Here is an 18592-nt window from a genome sequence, read left to right on the forward strand (position 1 = left end):
CCACACCAATAACGTCCTCATACATGTCGACACACACGTACCGACACACAGCAGACACACAGGGAATGCTCTATACGAAGACAGGACCCACTAGCCCTTTGGGGAGACAGAGGGAGAGTCTGCCAGCACACACCAAAAAGCGCTATATATGACAGGGATAGCCTTATGATTAAGTGCTCCCTTATAGCTGCTTTTATATTAATATATTGCCATTTATTTTGCCCCCCCTCTCTGTTATACCCTGTTTCTGTAGTGCAGTGCAGGGGAGAGACCTGGGAGCCTTCCTGACCAGCGGAGCTGTGACAGAAAATGGCGCCGTGTGCTGAGGAGATAGGCCCCGCCCCTTTTTCGGCGGGCTCGTCTCCCGCTATTTAGTACATTTAGGCAGGGGTAAATATCTCCATATAGCCTCTGGGGCTATATGTGATGTATTTTTAGCCTTTTTAAAGGTTTTCATTTGCCTCCCAGGGCGCCCCCCCCCCCAGCGCCCTGCACCCTCAGTGACTGCCGTGTGAAGTGTGCTGAGAGGAAAATGGCGCACAGCTGCAGTGCTGTGCGCTACCTTAAGAAGACTGCAGGAGTCTTCAGCCGCCGATTCTGGACCTCTTCTTGCTTCAGCATCTGTGAGGGGGCCGGCGGCGTGGCTCCGGTGACCATCCAGGCTGTACCTGTGATCGTCCCTCTGGAGCTTCATGTCCAGTAGCCAAGAAGCCAATCCATCCTGCACGCAGGTGAGTTCACTTCTTCTCCCCTCTGTCCCTCGTTGCAGTGATCCTGTTGCCAGCAGGAATCACTGTAAAATAAAAAACCTAAGCTAAACTCTCTAAGCAGCTCTTTATGAGAGCCACCTAGAATTGCACCCTTCTCGGCCGGGCACAAAAATCTAACTGGAGTCTGGAGGAGGGTCATAGGGGGAGGAGCCAGTACACACCACCTGACCTGTAAAAGCTTTACTTTTGTGCCCTGTCTCCTGCGGAGCCGCTATTCCCCATGGTCCTTTCAGGAACCCCAGCATCCACTTAGGACGATAGAGAAATCCACATTATTTTATGTGCAATGATGAAAGCAGACACAATGGATGCCAATACTTCCAGAATAAGTTCATCTCACCTTCTTTGTCGGTAAGGACCTCCATGCGGCCACTAAACATAGCTTTAAGCATGGTGTCGTGCCTCGTGAGGACCTGCACTGTGGTATAATACAATGATCCTCCCACATTCAGCCGCACATATTTGTTACCCAGGCATCCCCCTTTAATGTTGTAGGTCTTAGGCTTGGCACCAGATGCAGGGCACACTGCCGTCAGACAAGTGTCGCCAGACATCTCTCGTTGCAAATAGACGATGACTCTGCACACAGTGGGCTTCACGTGTGCCGCCGTGGTGGGAGGGTGCAAATGGAAGACAAGTCCTAGCTAGCAGCAACTGGGAGCCTGCTAATGTAGTTCCAACACTGCAAAGACAAGTAAAAGAAAAACAAAGAAAAAAATATATAAATGAGAACTGAAGATTAGGCATAGCAATTAACAGAATCAGTCACCATAATGACCCCAACGGAAACACCCTTTACTGGTGCTTGTTTCCCCACATCATATCATCATCTGCATCAAAAACATTAAAAAAGTTAGTGCCTCATTCCTGATTGACGTCACTAATTTCAAGTGTTACATTCACATAAAAATCTGTGCAGTTTACCGTATAAATCGTACCTACATCATGTGCGGCAGGTCCACCTAAAACTAACCAGCAAACAAGCAATTGCTGCAATTTTATGGGGAAAAGTGTCAAACCTTCTGAAGAGGACAGGTGGACAAGTTGCCCATAGCAACTAACTACCACTTACCTAGTACATTCTAAAATATGTTATATAAGCATATTCGGAACTGTGGGCAACCTGTTGACATGACCTCTATAGAAGCGCTAATACATCTACCTAAGGGAGCGATTCAATTGTTATGCGAGAGCTCCCTTTATAAGCAGGGTGTTAAATAGGGCTTTGGGCCTGGTTGCCAGTGGCGGGTGCACCATAACACAGCACTTAGTACGGGAAAAGCTGCTTAATGCGGCTAATCCCGTACATTCTCACGCAAATTAGTGGCCACCGTAGGAATTAACTGAATAGCTCCCAGAAGCGAAATACCCACATAAGAACTGAACTGCCCTCTAATAGACTTATAAACAAAAAGATGTTTTTATTTAATGTTACCTTACATTATCTGGGGAATGAACTGCTTGCTAAACCTGATTCTGTTTTCCCTTGATCTCAATGTGATTGACAGCTTCGGGTGTTCGCAGTGTGGCGACGTGGCGTTGGGGGGGGCATGGCGGACCGAGAGGGGGCATGCCAGTAGCGGTTTCAGGGTGGCTGCGTGACGTCACATTAGGTCAACATGGTCACTAAGTCGTCATGAGTTACATTTTACGACCCACGTGGGAATAGTAACCTGTGCCAAGCGCAGCAGCAGCAGAGTAAGGCATCTTGCCTGAACGCGAGCCATGCGAAGGGACACGGTGTACTAATTGGGGTTACCGGTCACTTTACGAAGAAAACGACACCAAAACCCACACAAACCTTATGTCGACCTTTTTCCATATCGACCCAATGACCGTGTTAACCTAGTCACTGTCGACCAATAGTGGTCGACCTAATGACTGTTGACCCTATGATCCACACCCTCCCCAGTCTTCACTGATGATTGGAGGAGGCGTGGCTGTAGTATGGATGTCCCACTCCCAGCAGGCTCAGCACGGCCATACCTCTCCAAGCATAAGTCTCTCCAGTCCTCTGGGACATCAGATGTGCCTGCAACAGCACACTGCAAAAAAACTGAAGTGCTGCCCACAGGGCTCAGGAGCTGAGTGACCAATAGTACTTGGTGTAGTACTGCTGACCGGCGGTCAGCTTACAGACGCCGGGATCCTGGCCGGGAGGGGCGAGTGCAGCAAGCCCCTTGCGGGCTCGCTGCGCTCGCCACGGGTTCTATTCCCACTCTATGGGTGTCGTGGACACCCACGAGTGGAAATAGTCCCTGTTGGTCGGCATGCCGACCATCGGGATAGTGAGCCGTCGGGCTGGTGGAGGAGGTCATGTGACTGTCGGTCAGCTGACCGGCGGTCACATGAATACCACCCCTAGTACTTAATAGTCCACAGCACAAAAGTTTGCTATGGGGCCCTCCTAGGTCTAGTTACACCCCTGTGTACAACTCTGATCATGCCTATAATGGCATATGAGCGAAATCAAAAGAAATTATAACTTTGAATTTCCATTTGTTAAAAATAAAACTAATAGCAATTTAAAAGGTGAAAGTAGGGGAAAATCATTTTAGAATTCACAGCCAACACAGAAGCTTAAACCATTTACTAGAATTCCAAACATACTGTACTGTATATCTGGTCTTAATTCCATGCTAACATTTAATACAGATCTTCTGCCAAGGGACGGGGCGCAACAATGTAATTTTTTTTTTTCACTGAAACCACATTTCCTGCAGCCTCCTGTGGGAGGGACCCCATGCTAAAATAAAGCTCTGGAAATCGCAGTTGGGATTTGTTGATCATCCTGTTTCCGACAATTTTATATGGATGACTCAGATCACACTGCACAACCACAGCAAACTTGGATAATGCCTTTAAAATATATCTTACAGTAAGATACTGTATTACTGACTCAGAAAGTTATAAATAATAATAATAATAATAATAATAAAAGAATAAAAATAAATTATACAAATCATTTGCACATAATATGGATATATTGAACACTATGGCGTATATGCAATTCACGGCGAATCGCGGCAATTTTTCGCCGTTTTTTAATTCGACTTAATCCGACAGGTGAATTCCGGAAGGTGGCTTCCGGAATTCACCATATTCAATGAAAAACGGATTCGCCAGAATCGCGGGCGAAAATCGGACGATTTGGCGGATTTTGCCGCGATTTTAAAAAACGGGAAAAAACGGGAAAAACCAGGAAAAAAAATGGCGTGGGGTCCCCCCTCCAAAGCATAACCAGCCTCGGGCTCTTCGAGCTGGTCCTGGTTATAAAAATGCAGGGGAAAAATTGGGCAGGGATCCCCCGTATTTTTAAAACCAGCACCGGGCTCTGCGCCTGGTGCTGGTGCCAAAAATACGGGGGACAAAAAGAGTAGGGGTCCCCCGTATTTCTAACACCAGCATCGGGCTCCACTAGCTGGACAGATAATGCCACAGCCGGGGGTCACTTTTATGCCGTGCCCTGCGGCCGTGGCATTAAATATCCAACTAGTCACCCCTGGCCGGGGTACCCTGGGGGAGTGGGGACCCCTACAATCAAGGGGTCCCCCCCCCCCAGCCACCCAAGGGCCAGGGGTGAAGCCCGTGGCTGTCCCCCCCCCCATCCAATGGGCTGCGGATGGGGGGGCTGATAGCCTTTTGTGTTAATAAAAAGATATTGTTTTTTCCAGTAGTACTACAAGTCCCAGCAAGCCTCCCCCGCAAGCTGGTACTTGGAGAACCACAAGTACCAGCATGCGGGAGAAAAGCGGGCCCGCTGGTACCTGTAGTACTACTGGAAAAAAAATACCCAAATAAAAACAGTACACACACACACCTTGATAGTACAACTTTATTACACACTACCGACACACACATACTTACCTATGTTGACACGCCGACTGCCACGGTCTCCGACGATCCGAGGTACCTGTGAAAAAATTATACTCACCTTCCAGCGTCCAGAGGTACATCCAGGTCCAGAGAGATAAATCCACGTACTTGTAAAAAAAACAAAACGCAAATACCCGCTCCATACCGGACTGAAAGGGGTCCCATGCTGACACATCAGACCCCTTTCTCCCGAATGCCGGGACATCACGTGACTCCTGTCACTGAAGTCCCTTCAGCCAATCAGGAAGCGCTACTTCCGTGGCGCTCACCTGATTGGCTGTGCGCTGTCTGTGCTGTCAGACAGCGCATCGCAAAGCCGCTCCATTACTTTCAATGGTGGGAACTTTGCGGGTAGCGGTGGGGTTAACCCGCGGTCAGCCGCTGACCGGCGGGTGACCTCACCGCTAGCCGCTAAGTTCCCACCATTGAATATAATGGACGGGGCTGTGCGATGCGCTGTCTGAGTTCAGACAGCGCACAGCCAATCAGGTGAGCGCAACGAAGTTGCGCTTCCTGATTGGCTTTAGAGACCTTTCAGTGACAGCTGTCACTGAGAGGTCTCTCTGCATTCGGGGATAGGGGTCTCATGTGTCAGCATGGGACCCCTTTCAGTCCGTTTGGTCGGGTGTCCGGTTTGTTATTTTCTACAAGTACGTGGATTTATCTCTGGACCCTGGTTGAGGTGAGTATATTGATCTTTTATTTTCAGGTATTCGTGGATTCTACATGGAGAAGAGGACCGATGTCGGCGTGTGAACATAGGCAAGTATGTGTGTGTCGGCAGTGTGTAATAAAGTTTTACTGTCGACGGTGTGTGTGTCCTGTTTTTATTTGGGTATTTTTTTTCCAGTAGTACTACAGGTACCTGCGGGCCCGCTTTTCTCCCGCATGCTGGTACTTGTGGTTCTCCAAGTACCAGCTTGCGGGGGAGGCTTGCTGGGACTTGTAGTACTGCTGGAAAAAACAATATTCTTTTCATGATCACAAAAGGCTATCAGCCCCCCCATCCGCAGCCCATTGGATGGGGGGGGACAGCCTCGGGCTTCACCCCTGGCCCTTGGGTGGCTGGGGGGGACCCCTTGATTGAAGGGGTCCCCACTCCCCCAGGGTACCCCGGCCAGGGGTGACTAGTTGGATATTTAATGCCACGGCCGCAGGGAACGGCATAAAAGTGACCCCCGGCTGTGGCATTATCTGTCCAGCTAGTGGAGCCCGATGCTGGTGTTAAAAATACGGGGGACCCCTACGCTTTTTGTCCCCCGTATTTTTGGCACCAGCACCAGGCGCAGAGCCCAGTGCTGGTTTTAAAAATACGGGGGATCCCCTGTCAATTTTTCCCCCCGCATTTTTAGAATCAGGACCAGCTCGAAGAGCCCGAGGCTGGTTATGCTTTGGAGTGGGGACCCCACGCCATTTTTTTTTAGGATTTTACCGTTCCAGCAATTAAAAAAAATTTTTTAAAAAAAATAATATTTTAAAAAATATATAAATAATATTTGTGCCTCCAAAAAAAAAAAAAAGTACCTAATCCCTTCTAATATAAATAGATCTGCTATTCCCAAAAAAAAAAAAAAAAAAACACAAAAAACACATGTTTAAAATTTTTTTATTTGTTTTCACCCTCCAAAGTGTGGCGGATTGAAAATGACGAATTTGCTGTCTAAAAGCACTGCTGTCGAATTTCCAAACTTGAATTGAATATGCTTTGGTCGAATTGCAGCACTTATATCATTGCAGAAAAGTCGAATTTGCAAAAATTCGAATTTCAAAAAGTCGAATTTTGAAAGTCCGTTTTTTGGTCGGAAAGCACTGAATTGCATAGGCGAATTTTTTTTTTTGGTCGAAAATGACCCGAAATTCGACAATTTCGGGAATTCGACCGCAATTGCATATACCCCTATATCACATGAACATTAAATGAAATTGTGGTTATATCTGAACAAAGCTTTAAAGTGAATGCCCACTTTTCCCTACAGCACACCTAGTACAACAGTTTAGTGGGGCTGGTTTTCCGTTGGGCCAACCACTAACCAATTCCTTCTTACTCAATATTTTTTTTTAGAAAGGGAAGGGTTTACTAAATCATGTCTGTCCTAAAGGTTATAATAAGAATTTACTTACCGATAATTCTATTTCTCGGAGTCCGTAGTGGATGCTGGGGTTCCTGAAAGGACCATGGGGAATAGCGGCTCCGCAGGAGACAGGGCACAAAAGTAAAGCTTTTACAGGTCAGGTGGTGTGTACTGGCTCCTCCCCCCATGACCCTCCTCCAGACTCCAGTTAGGTACTGTGCCCGGACGAGCGTACACAATAAGGGAGGATTTTGAATCCCGGGTAAGACTCATACCAGCCACACCAATCACACCGTACAACTTGTGATCTAAACCCAGTTAACAGTATGATAACAGAGGAGCCTCTGAAAGATGGCTTCCTAAACAATAACCCGAATTAGTTAACAATAACTATGTACAAGTATTGCAGATAATCCGCACTTGGGATGGGCGCCCAGCATCCACTACGGACTCCGAGAAATAGAATTATCGGTAAGTAAATTCTTATTTTCTCTATCGTCCTAAGTGGATGCTGGGGTTCCTGAAAGGACCATGGGGATTATACCAAAGCTCCCAAACGGGCGGGAGAGTGCGGATGACTCTGCAGCACCGAATGAGAGAACTCCAGGTCCTCCTTTGCCAGGGTATCAAATTTGTAAAAATTTACAAACGTGTTCTCCCCTGACCACGTAGCTGCTCGGCAGAGTTGTAATGCCGAGACCCCTCGGGCAGCCGCCCAAGATGAGCCCACCTTCCTTGCGGAATGGGCCTTAACAGATTTAGGCTGTGGCAGGCCTGCCACAGAATGTACAAGTTGAATTTTGTTACAAATCCAACGAGCAATCGACTGCTTAGAAGCAGGTGCACCCAACTTGTTGGGTGCATACAGTATAAACAGCGAGTCAGATTTTCTGACTCCAGCCGTCCTTTAAATGTATATTTTTAAGGCTCTGACAACGTCCAACAACTTGGAGTCCTTCAAGTCGTCTGTAGCCGCAGGCACTACAATAGGCTGGTTCAGGTGAAACGCTGATACCACCTTAGGGAGAAAATGCGGACGCGTCCGCAGCTCTGCCCTATGTCGAATGGAAAATTAAATAAGGGCTTTTATAAAACAAAGCCGCCAGTTCAGATACTCTCCCGGCCGAAGCCAGGGCCAGTAACATAGTCACTTTCCATGTGAGATATTTCAAATCCACATTCTTTAGTGGTTCAAACCAATTGGATTTGAGGAATCTAAAACTACATTTAGATCCCACGGTGCCACCTTAGGCACCACAGGAGGCTGTATATGCAGTACTCCTTTGATAAAAATCTGGACCTCAGGGACTGAGGCCAATTCTTTTTGGAAGAATATTGATAGGGCCGAAATTTGAACCTTAATAGATCCCAATTTGAGACCCATAGACAATCCTGATTGCAGGAAATGTAGGAAAACGACCCAGTTGAAATTCCTCCATCGGAGCACTCCGCTGCTCGCACCACGCAACATATTTTCGCCAAATACGGCGATAATGCTTCGCGGTGACTTCCTTCCTTGCCTTTATCAAGGTAGGAATGACTTCTTCTGGAATGCCTTTTCCTTTTAGGATCTGGCATTCAAACGCCATGCCGTCAAACGCAGCCGCGGTAAGTCTTGAAAAAGACAAGGACCCTGCTGAAGCAGGTCCCTTCTCAGAAGTAGAGGCCACGGATCGTCCGTGACCATCTCTTGAAGTTCCGGGTACCAAGTCCTTCTTGGCCAATCCGGAGCCACTAGTCTTACTCCTCTTTGCCGTATAATCCTCAATACCTTTGGTATGAGAGGCAGAGGAGGAAACACATATACCGACTGGTACACCCAAGGTGTTACCAGCGCGTCCACAGCTATTGCCTGCGGATCTCTTGACCTGGCGCAATACCTGTCCAGTGTTTTGTTGAGGCGAGACGCCATCATGTCCACCATTGGTTTTACCCAACGGTTTAATAGCATGTGGAAAACTTCTGGATGAAGTCCCCACTCTCCCGGGTGAAGGTCGTGTCTGCTGAGGAAGTCTGCTTCCCAGTTGTCCACGCCCGGGATGAATACTGCTGACAGTGCTATCACGTGATTCTCCGCCCAGCGAAGGATCCTGGCAGCTTCTGCCATTGCCCTCCTGCTTCTTGTGCCGCCCTGTCTGTTTACATGGGCGACTGCCGTGATGTTGTCCGACTGGATCAACACCGGTCTTCCTTGAAGCAGAGGTTCCGCCTGGCTTAGAGCATTGTAGATTGCTCTTAGTTCCAGAATGCTTATGTGAAGAGACTTTTTCAGGCTCGACCACACTCCCTGGAAATTTCTTCCCTGTGTGACTGCTCCCCAGCCTCTCAGGCTGGCATCCGTGGTCACCAGGATCCAATCCTGCATGCCGAATCTGCGGCCCTCCAATAGATGAGCCTCCTGCAACCACCACAGAAGGGATACCCTTGTCCTCGGCGACAGGGTTATCCGCAGGTGCATCTGAAGATGCGACCCTGACCATTTGTCCAACAGATCCCTTTGCATGGAATCTGCCGAAAGGGATTGCTTCGTAAGAAGCTACCATTTTTTCCCAGGACTCTTGTGCATTGATGTACAGACACCTTTCCTGGTTTTAGGAGGTTCCTGACCAGGTCAGATAACTCCTTGGCTTTTTCTTCGGGAAGAAAAACCTTTTTCTGAACTGTGTCCAGAATCATCCCCAGGAACAGCAGACGAGTTGTCGGCATTAATTGGGATTTTGGAATATTCAGAATCCATCCGTGCTGCTTTAGCACCTCTTGAGATAGTGCTAAACCCATCTCTAGCTGTTCTCTGGACCTTGCCCTTATTAGGAGATCGTCCAAGTATGGGATAATTAATACGCCTTTTCTTCGAAGAAGAAATATTATCTCGGCCATTACCTTTGTAAAGACCCGAGGTGCCGTGGACAAACCAAACGGCAGCGTCTGAAACTGATAGTGACAGTTTTGTACAACGAACCTGAGGTACCCCTGGTGTGAGGGGTAATTGGAACGTGGAGATACGCATCCTTGATGTCCAAGGATACCATAAAGTCCCCTTCTTCCAGGTTCGCTATCACTGCTCTGAGTGACTCCATCTTGAACTTGAACTTCTTTATGTACAGGTTCAAGGACTTCAGATTTAGAATAGGCCTTACCGAGCCATCCGGCTTCGGTACCACAAATAGAGTGGAATAATACCCCTTCCCTTGTTGTAGAAGAGGTACCTTGACTATCACCCGCTGAGAATACAGCTTGTGAATGGCTTCCAAAACCGTCTCCCTTTCTGAGGGGGACGTTGGTAAAGCAGATTTCAGGAAACGGCGAGGTGGCTCTGTCTCTAATTTCAACCTGTACCCCTGAGATATTATCTGCAGGATCCAGGGATTTACCTGCGAGTGAGCCCACTGCGCGCTGTAATTCTTGAGACGACCGCCTACCGCCCCCGAGTCCGCTTGCGAAGCCCCAGCGTCATGCTGAGGCTTTTGTAGAAGCCGGGGAGGGCTTCTGTTCCTGGGAAGGAGCTGCCTGTTGCTGTCTCTTCCCTCGTCCTCTGCCTCGTGGCAGATATGAATAGCCCTTTGCTCTCTTATTTTTAAAGGAACGAAAGGGCTGCGGTTGAAAGGTCGGTGCCTTTTTCTGTTGGGGAGTGACTTGAGGTAGAAAGGTGGATTTCCCGGCCGTAGCCGTGGCCACCAAATCCGATAGACCGACCCCAAATAACTCCTCTACGCATCGCCTGTCCACTGTCGTGTCCATAAAGCTCTTCTGGCCGAAATGGACATAGCACTTACCCGTGATGCCAGTGTGCAGATATCTCTCTGTGCATCACGCATATAAAGAAATGCATCCTTTATTTGTTCTAACGACAGTAAAATATTATCCCTGTCCAGGGTATCAATATTTTCGATCAGGGACTCTGACCAAACTACCCCAGCACTGCACATCCAGGCAGTCGCAATAGCTGGTCGTAGTATAACACCTGCATGTGTGTATATACCTTTTTGGATATTTTCCATCCTCCTATCTGATGGATCTTTAAGTGCGGCCGTCTCAGGAGAGGGTAACGCCACTTGTTTTGATAAGCGTGTTAGCGCTTTGTCCACCCTAGGAGGTGTTTCCCAGCGCTCCCTAACCTCTGGCGGGAAAGGGTATAAAGCCAATAACTTCTTTGAAATTAGCAGTTTTTTATCGGGGCACCCCACGCTTCATCACACACGTCATTTAATTCTTCTGATTCGGTAAAAACTACTGGTAGTTTTTTCACACCCCACATAATACCCTGTTTAGTGGTACCTGTAGTATCAGCTAAATGTAACATCTCCTTTATTGCCAAAATCATATAACGTGTGGCCCTACTGGAAAATACGGTTGATTCGTCACCTTCACCACCGGAATCAGTGCCTGTGTCTGGGTCTGTGTCGACCGACTGAGGCAAGGGGCGTTTTACAGCCCCCTGACGGTGTTTGAGGCGCCTGGACAGGCACTAATTGAGTGTCCGGCCGCCTCATGTCGGCAAACGACTGCTTAAGCGAGTTGACGCTATCCCGTAATTCCACAAATAAAGGCATCCATTCTGGTGTCGACCCCCTAGGAGGTGACATCCTCATATTTGGCAATTGCTCCGCCTCCACACCAATAACGTCCTCATACATGTCGACACACACGTACCGACACACAGCAGACACACAGGGAATGCTCTATACGAAGACAGGACCCACTAGCCCTTTGGGGAGACAGAGGGAGAGTCTGCCAGCACACACCAAAAAACGTTATATATGACAGGGATAGCCTTATGATTAAGTGCTCCCTTATAGCTGCTTTTATATTAATATATTGCCATTTATTTTGCCCCCCCTCTCTGTTATACCCTGTTTCTGTAGTGCAGTGCAGGGGAGAGACCTGGGAGCCTTCCTGACCAGCGGAGCTGTGACAGAAAATGGCGCCGTGTGCTGAGGAGATAGGCCCCGCCCCTTTTTCGGCGGGCTCGTCTCCCGCTATTTAGTACATTTAGGCAGGGGTAAATATCTCCATATAGCCTCTGGGGCTATATGTGAGGTATTTTTAGCCTTTATAGGTATTAATTTGCCTCCCAGGGCGCCCCCCCCCCCAGCGCCCTGCACCCTCAGTGACTGCCGTGTGAAGTGTGCTGAGAGGAAAATGGCGCACAGCTGCAGTGCTGTGCGCTACCTTAAGAAGACTGCAGGAGTCTTCAGCCGCCGATTCTGGACCTCTTCTTGCTTCAGCATCTGTGAGGGGGCCGGCGGCGTGGCTCCGGTGACCATCCAGGCTGTACCTGTGATCGTCCCTCTGGAGCTTCATGTCCAGTAGCCAAGAAGCCAATCCATCCTGCACGCAGGTGAGTTCACTTCTTCTCCCCTCTGTCCCTCGTTGCAGTGATCCTGTTGCCAGCAGGAATCACTGTAAAATAAAAAACCTAAGCTAAACTCTCTAAGCAGCTCTTTATGAGAGCCACCTAGAATTGCACCCTTCTCGGCCGGGCACAAAAATCTAACTGGAGTCTGGAGGAGGGTCATGGGGGGAGGAGCCAGTACACACCACCTGACCTGTAAAAGCTTTACTTTTGTGCCCTGTCTCCTGCGGAGCCGCTATTCCCCATGGTCCTTTCAGGAACCCCAGCATCCACTTAGGACGATGGAGAAAACCTGATTGCTTTTTGATATTTAAAGTGAAAAAATGAAGAAGCTCTCAGAACTTCATTCACTATCCTCACACACAACAGGATTCAAGGTCTGACTCCCTATGCAAACCTGGAACTTATGATTTCCTTGTTCCTCCCCAAGTATATCACACGTGTCAGCACCTCTCTTCCTCCATCTGAAAACTGCGCTCTATCCCCTATGTACAGTACATCAAATCACTCAATTCTCAATGTAAGCCAGGAGTCTCAAATTTATCTCACTGTACACCAAGGTGTCAATTCAAATAGATGCAAGCCGGCTTTCCTTGTGAGTGTGCGCATAAACCACACTTACGGTAGCGCCGAAATCGCAGATTTTTGTTTGCAGCCCTATAGGGCACATAAACTTGTCCCAATGTGATGGGGGCAAGTTAATGAAGCACTGCTGGTGTTTCCATGCTTTTGAAAAGACCCCTTAATGTCTCAGTGTTTGGCTGAATCTGGACCTAGGGGGTGATTCCGAGTTGTTCGCTCGCTAGCTGCTTTTAACAGCATTGCACACGCTAAGCCGCCGCCCTCTGGGAGTGTATCTTAGCTTAGCAGAATTGCGAACGATAGATTAGCAGAATTGCGAATAGAAATTTCTTAGCAGTTTCTGAGTAGCTCCAGACTTACTCAGCCATTGCGACCAGCTCAGTCCTTTTTGTTCCTGGTTTGACGTCACAAACACACCCAGCGTTTGCCCAACCACTCCCCCGTTTCTCCAGCCACTCCTGCGTTTTGCAACTCGAACGCCTGCGTTTTTCCGCACACTCCCATAAAACGACCAGTTTCCGCCCAGAAACACCCACTTCCTGTCAATCACACTACGATCAGCACAGCGATGAAAAGCTTTCTTATGCCGTGAGCAAAATACCTAACTTTTGTGTAAAATAACTAAGCGCATGCGCTCTGCGAACCTTGCGCATGCACAGTAAGCGACTAATCGCAGTATAGCGAAAATCGGCAACGAGCGAACAACTTGGAATGACCCCCCATGTACACAGACATCTCAATTTCTCACTCTCTGTATACAGCAGAAGTGCCATTGTCTCCCTCGCTCTCTCTCTCTGTATGTACAAGCAGTGTCAGGTTCTCTCTCTGTATATAGGTGTCAGTCTATCACTCTGTATACTGCTGCATTATCAGTCTCTGTGTATAGCAGAGGTGCGAGCCTCTTTCTCACTCTATGTATGCAGCGTCAACCTCATCTCACTGCATGCATAAGCAGTGTTGACTTGTCTCTCACTGTATGCAGTAGTGTTAGCCTCTCTGTATGCAGCATCATCAGCCTCTCTCTCTATATATACCAAAGCAGCGTCAGACTCCTTCTTCTGTTTACAACAGTGGTGTCAGACACTCTCTCTCTGCACACAGCGGCAGCCTCTCCTTCTGCACACAGCGGCAGTGTCAGCCTCTCCTTCTGCACACAGCGGCAGTGTCAGCCTCTCCTTCTGCACACAGCGGCAGTGTCAGCCTCTCCTTCTGCACACAGCGGCAGTGTCAGCCTCTCCTTCTGCACACAGCGGCAGTGTCAGCCTCACCTTCTGCACACAGCGGCAGTGTCAGCCTCACCTTCTGCACACAGCGGCAGTGTCAGCCTCACCTTCTGCACACAGCGGCAGTGTCAGCCTCACCTTCTGCACACAGCGGCAGTGTCAGCCTCACCTTCTGCACACAGCGGCAGTGTCAGCCTCACCTTCTGCACACAGCGGCAGTGTCAGCCTCACCTTCTGCACACAGCGGCAGTGTCAGCCTCACCTTCTGCACACAGCGGCAGTGTCAGCCTCACCTTCTGCACACAGCGGCAGTGTCAGCCTCACCTTCTGCACACAGCGGCAGTGTCAGCCTCACCTTCTGCACACAGCGGCAGTGTCAGCCTCACCTTCTGCACACAGCGGCAGTGTCAGCCTCACCTTCTGCACACAGCGGCAGTGTCAGCCTCACCTTCTGCACACAGCGGCAGTGTCAGCCTCACCTTCTGCACACAGCGGCAGTGTCAGCCTCACCTTCTGCACACAGCGGCAGTGTCAGCCTCACCTTCTGCACACAGCGGCAGTGCCAGCCTCACCTTCTGCACACAGCGGCAGTGCCAGCCTCACCTTCTGCACACAGCGGCAGTGCCAGCCTCACCTTCTGCACACAGCGGCAGTGCCAGCCTCACCTTCTGCACACAGCGGCAGTGCCAGCCTCACCTTCTGCACACAGCGGCAGTGCCAGCCTCACCTTCTGCACACAGCGGCAGTGTCAGCCTCACCTTCTGCACACAGCGGCAGTGTCAGCCTCACCTTCTGCACACAGCGGCAGTGTCAGCCTCACCTTCTGCACACAGCGGCAGTGTCAGCCTCTCCTTCTGCACACAGCGGCAGTGTCAGCCTCTCCTTCTGCACACAGCGGCAGTGTCAGCCTCTCCTTCTGCACACAGCGGCAGTGTCAGCCTCACCTTCTGCACACAGCGGCAGTGCCAGCCTCACCTTCTGCATACAGCGGCAGTGCCAGCCTCTTTCTCTCTCTGCATACAGCGGCAGTGCCAGCCTCTTTCTCTCTCTGCATACAGCGGCAGTACCAGCCTCTCTCTGCATACAGCACCAGCCTCTCTCTGCATACAGCACCAGCCTCTCTCTGCATACAGCACCAGCCTCTCTCTGCATACAGCACCAGCCTCTCTCTGCATACAGCACCAGCCTCTTTCTCTCTCTGCATACAGCGGCAGTGCCAGCCTCTTTCTCTCTCTGCATACAGCGGCAGTGCCAGCCTCTCTCTGCATACACCGGCAGCGCCAGCCTCTCTCTGCATACACCGGCATGCATACACCGGCAGCGCCAGCCTCTCTCTGCATACACCGGCAGCGCCAGCCTCTCTCTGCATACACCGCCAGCCTCTCTCTGCATACACCGGCAGCGACAGCCTCTTTCTCTCTCTGCATACACCGGCAGCCTCTCTCCATACAGCGGCAGCCTCTCTGCATACAGCGGCAGCGACAGCCTCTCTGCATACAGCGGCAGCGACAGCCTCTCTGCATACAGCGGCAGCCTCTCTGCATACAGCGGCAGCGACAGCCTCTCTGCATACAGCGGCAGCGACAGCCTCTCTGCATACAGCGGCAGCCTCTTTCTCTCTCTGCATACAGCGGCAGTGCCAGCCTCTTTCTCTCTCTGCATACAGCGGCAGTGCCAGCCTCTTTCTCTCTCTGCATACAGCGGCAGTGCCAGCCTCTTTCTCTCTCTGCATACAGCGCCAGCCTCTCTCCGCATACAGCGGCAGAGTCAGCCTCTCTCTGCATACAGCGGCAGAGTCAGCCTCTCTCTGCATACAGCGGCAGAGTCAGCCTCTCTCTGCATACAGCGGCAGCCTCTCTCTCTCTCTGCATACAGCGGCAGAGTCAGCCTCTTTCTCTCTCTGCATACAGCGGCAGTGCCAGCCTCTTTCTCTCTCTGCATACAGCGGCAGTGCCAGCCTCTCTCTCTCTGCATACAGCGGCAGTGCCAGCCTCTTTCTCTCTCTGCATACAGCGCCAGCCTCTCTCCGCATACAGCGGCAGAGTCAGCCTCTCTCTGCATACAGCGGCAGAGTCAGCCTCTCTCTGCATACAGCGACAGCCTCTCTCTCTCTCTGCATACAGCGGCAGAGTCAGCCTCTTTCTCTCTCTGCATACAGCGGCAGAGTCAGCCTCTTTCTCTCTCTGCATACAGCGGCAGAGTCAGCCTCTTTCTCTCTCTGCATACAGCGGCAGAGTCAGCCTCTTTCTCTCTCTGCATACAGCGGCAGAGTCAGCCTCTTTCTCTCTCTGCATACAGCGGCAGAGTCAGCCTCTTTCTCTCTGCATACAGCGGCAGAGTCAGCCTCTTTCTCTCTCTGCATACAGCGGCAGCCTCTCTCTCTCTGCATACAGCGGCAGCCTCTCTCTCTGCATACAGCGGCAGTGACTGCCTCTTTCTCTCTCTGCATACAGCGGCAGTGACAGCCTCTCTCTCTCTGTATACAGTGGCAGTGACAGCCTCTCTCTCTGTATACAGTGGCAGTGACAGCCTCTCTCTCTCTGTATACAGTGGCAGTCTCTCTCTCTGTATACAGTGGCAGTGACAGCCTCTCTCTCTCTGTATACAGTGGCAGTCTCTCTCTCTCTGTATACAGTGGCAGTGACAGCCTCTCTCTCTCTGTATACAGTGGCAGTGACAGCCTCTCTCTCTGTATACAGTGGCAGTGACAGCCTCTCTCTCTCTGTATACAGTGGCAGTGACAGCCTCTCTCTCTCTGTATACAGTGGCAGTGACAGCCTCTCTCTCTCTGTATACAGTGGCAGTGACAGTCTCTCTCTCTCTCTGTATACAGTGGCAGCCCCTCTCTCCCTCGCTGTATACAGTGGCAGTCTCTCTCTCGCTGTATACAGTGGCAGTCTCTCTCTCGCTGTATACAGTGGCAGTCTCTCTCTCGCTGTATACAGCGGCAGCCTCTCTTAGTTTTCCATCTTTAGACCCACCTGCCGCCAGGGACTCTGCCTCCCGCTCTGCACCGTCCTCCTCGCTCAGATCACTTCAGCGTCTCCCATCTTTTTCCAGGGGAATGAGGTCACTTCCGTTAGCCGATGCCCCGGTAGCTGCCCTGCCCTGTGCTGGGCCCGCCGTGCCGCGTGTAACACTGCTGCTTTCCGGACATACAGCGCTTTCCTCCGGTGACAGTATATAGTTATTTATTACTATACGTTGTCTCCGCTCGTAGCATACGTCGTCATTAGTAAGCGTGACACCGCACCCCGGGTAACACTGCGGGAGTGGTACCGCTGCTTTGACTTTGCAGTATCGAATTATCCGTACCGGCAAGCCATGTACCTGTCACTATACTGCCTATATCTGTGTCATTGATTTCTAATATACACACTGACTCTCTGACAAGTCGGGTATATTGCCCTCACCAAACATGGCTGCCGGAGGATGCCACTTCCGCCTTGTCTCTATGGTACCTGATGCGTTCCAGGGAAACACGTCGGTAAACAGCAGCCGGCTGTCGCCGTGGCAGCCAGAGCTGGAAGAGGGAGAACTGACGCCTCAGCAGCCGCCGACGTCGTGACAGCAGGTAACTCCGGGACCCTTCGCCTCCTCCCTGTGCCCTGGTATCACAGGGCTGTATACCGCCTGATTCTCCCCCAGATGGGAGTGACCTGTTGTAGTGTATTACCATCCTCCCATCAAGATGCTTTATATACAGCAACTGGTATACACACATTATCTGTTACCATGGCTGCCTCTCAGGTCATTCTGGGAGCTGAAGTTCCACAATAGCTAGTAAGCCATCATAGAATTGTCAACTTGAAAGTTTATTTTCTGTTCTTAATGAATTTCAATTGCCAGGCTTTGCTATTAATCTGCTTCAGCCTTGTACTGTGTACTCACCCCGGCTGTGCAGGTGGGGACCCCGAGGTGTAGTCCTTCCATATCTGTCCCTCCAGTCCTGCCTCTTTTTATTCCAAAAAGCATCTCATGGCAGGATGGCGGAGCAGTGTAGCCAGGGGCTGTGGTATTAAAGATAGATAGTGTCTAGTTAGACAGTCAATAGATAGACACCATATGTTAGACAGACATTAGGTTGACAGGGTCAAAAGTTCGACATGAAAAAGGTAGACACCATGTTTTTTGCATTTTTTGGTTTGTGTGGATAGTTTTGTCATCTGGGATCCCCAATTGTAGAAAGGCATCTCCTCGCGGGGCTCGCTGCGCTCGCCACAAGGTTTATAACCAACTCTATGCCGACATGGATAGAGAAGGTATGAAATAGTCCAAAAACATGTTAAATTAAAAAAAAAAGTCTGTCTTTTTTTATGTTGATCATTTTCATGTCTACCTTTTGACCATGTCGAACTTTTGTACTGCCTACCTTTTTCATGTCGACCTTTTGACCCTGTCGACCTAATGTCTGTCCAACATATGGTGTCTATCTATTGACTGTCTAACTAGACACTGTCTATCTATCAACCGGATACCGTGGCCAGGCACTGGATGGCGGAGCAGTGTGGCCAGGCACTGGATGGCGGAGCAGTGTGGCCAGGCACTGGATGGCGGAGCAGTGTGGCCAGGCACTGGATGGCGGGTACACAGGTCGTTTATCATTCCTCACAGGGAACTGTTCTATCCAGCTGGCATCCAGTGTAATAAACATATACACAGTCGAGTCACATTATTATGACCACCTCCTACATTTGATGTTGGCAGCGTGTAGCC

The 18592-nt window shown here is 50.0% G+C and overlaps 2 protein-coding genes across 6 annotated transcripts in view; one reads left to right on the forward strand and one right to left on the reverse strand.

Moving 5' to 3' along the window:
• TNFAIP1 (TNF alpha induced protein 1) overlaps nt 1-17365 on the reverse strand; it is a 91017-nt gene extending 73652 nt beyond the window's left edge. Inside the window, exons 1-2 of one of the 3 annotated variants that reach the window (XM_063956038.1) lie at nt 17290-17365; nt 1111-1452 (exon numbers count right to left, since the gene is read on the reverse strand). In XM_063956038.1, coding sequence (XP_063812108.1) covers nt 1111-1324 — 214 coding nt within the window. In that variant the 5' untranslated portion in view covers nt 1325-1452; nt 17290-17365. Of the gene's footprint in view, nt 1-1110; nt 1453-16857; nt 17056-17289 lie in introns of those variants that run through there. The other 2 variants (XM_063956037.1, XM_063956039.1) reach the window with 2 other exon arrangements.
• IFT20 (intraflagellar transport 20) overlaps nt 17362-18592 on the forward strand; it is a 120661-nt gene continuing 119430 nt past the window's right edge. For 2 of the 3 annotated variants that reach the window (XR_010241527.1, XM_063956040.1), the window contains exon 1: nt 17362-17450. The gene's annotated coding sequence lies outside the window, so the exon portion shown is untranslated. Of the gene's footprint in view, nt 17451-17638; nt 17660-18592 lie in introns of those variants that run through there. The other variant, XM_063956044.1, reaches the window with a different exon arrangement.

The sequence above is a fragment of the Pseudophryne corroboree genome, chromosome 2 (assembly GCF_028390025.1).
Source record: "Pseudophryne corroboree isolate aPseCor3 chromosome 2, aPseCor3.hap2, whole genome shotgun sequence".
Lineage (NCBI taxonomy): Eukaryota > Metazoa > Chordata > Amphibia > Anura > Myobatrachidae > Pseudophryne > Pseudophryne corroboree.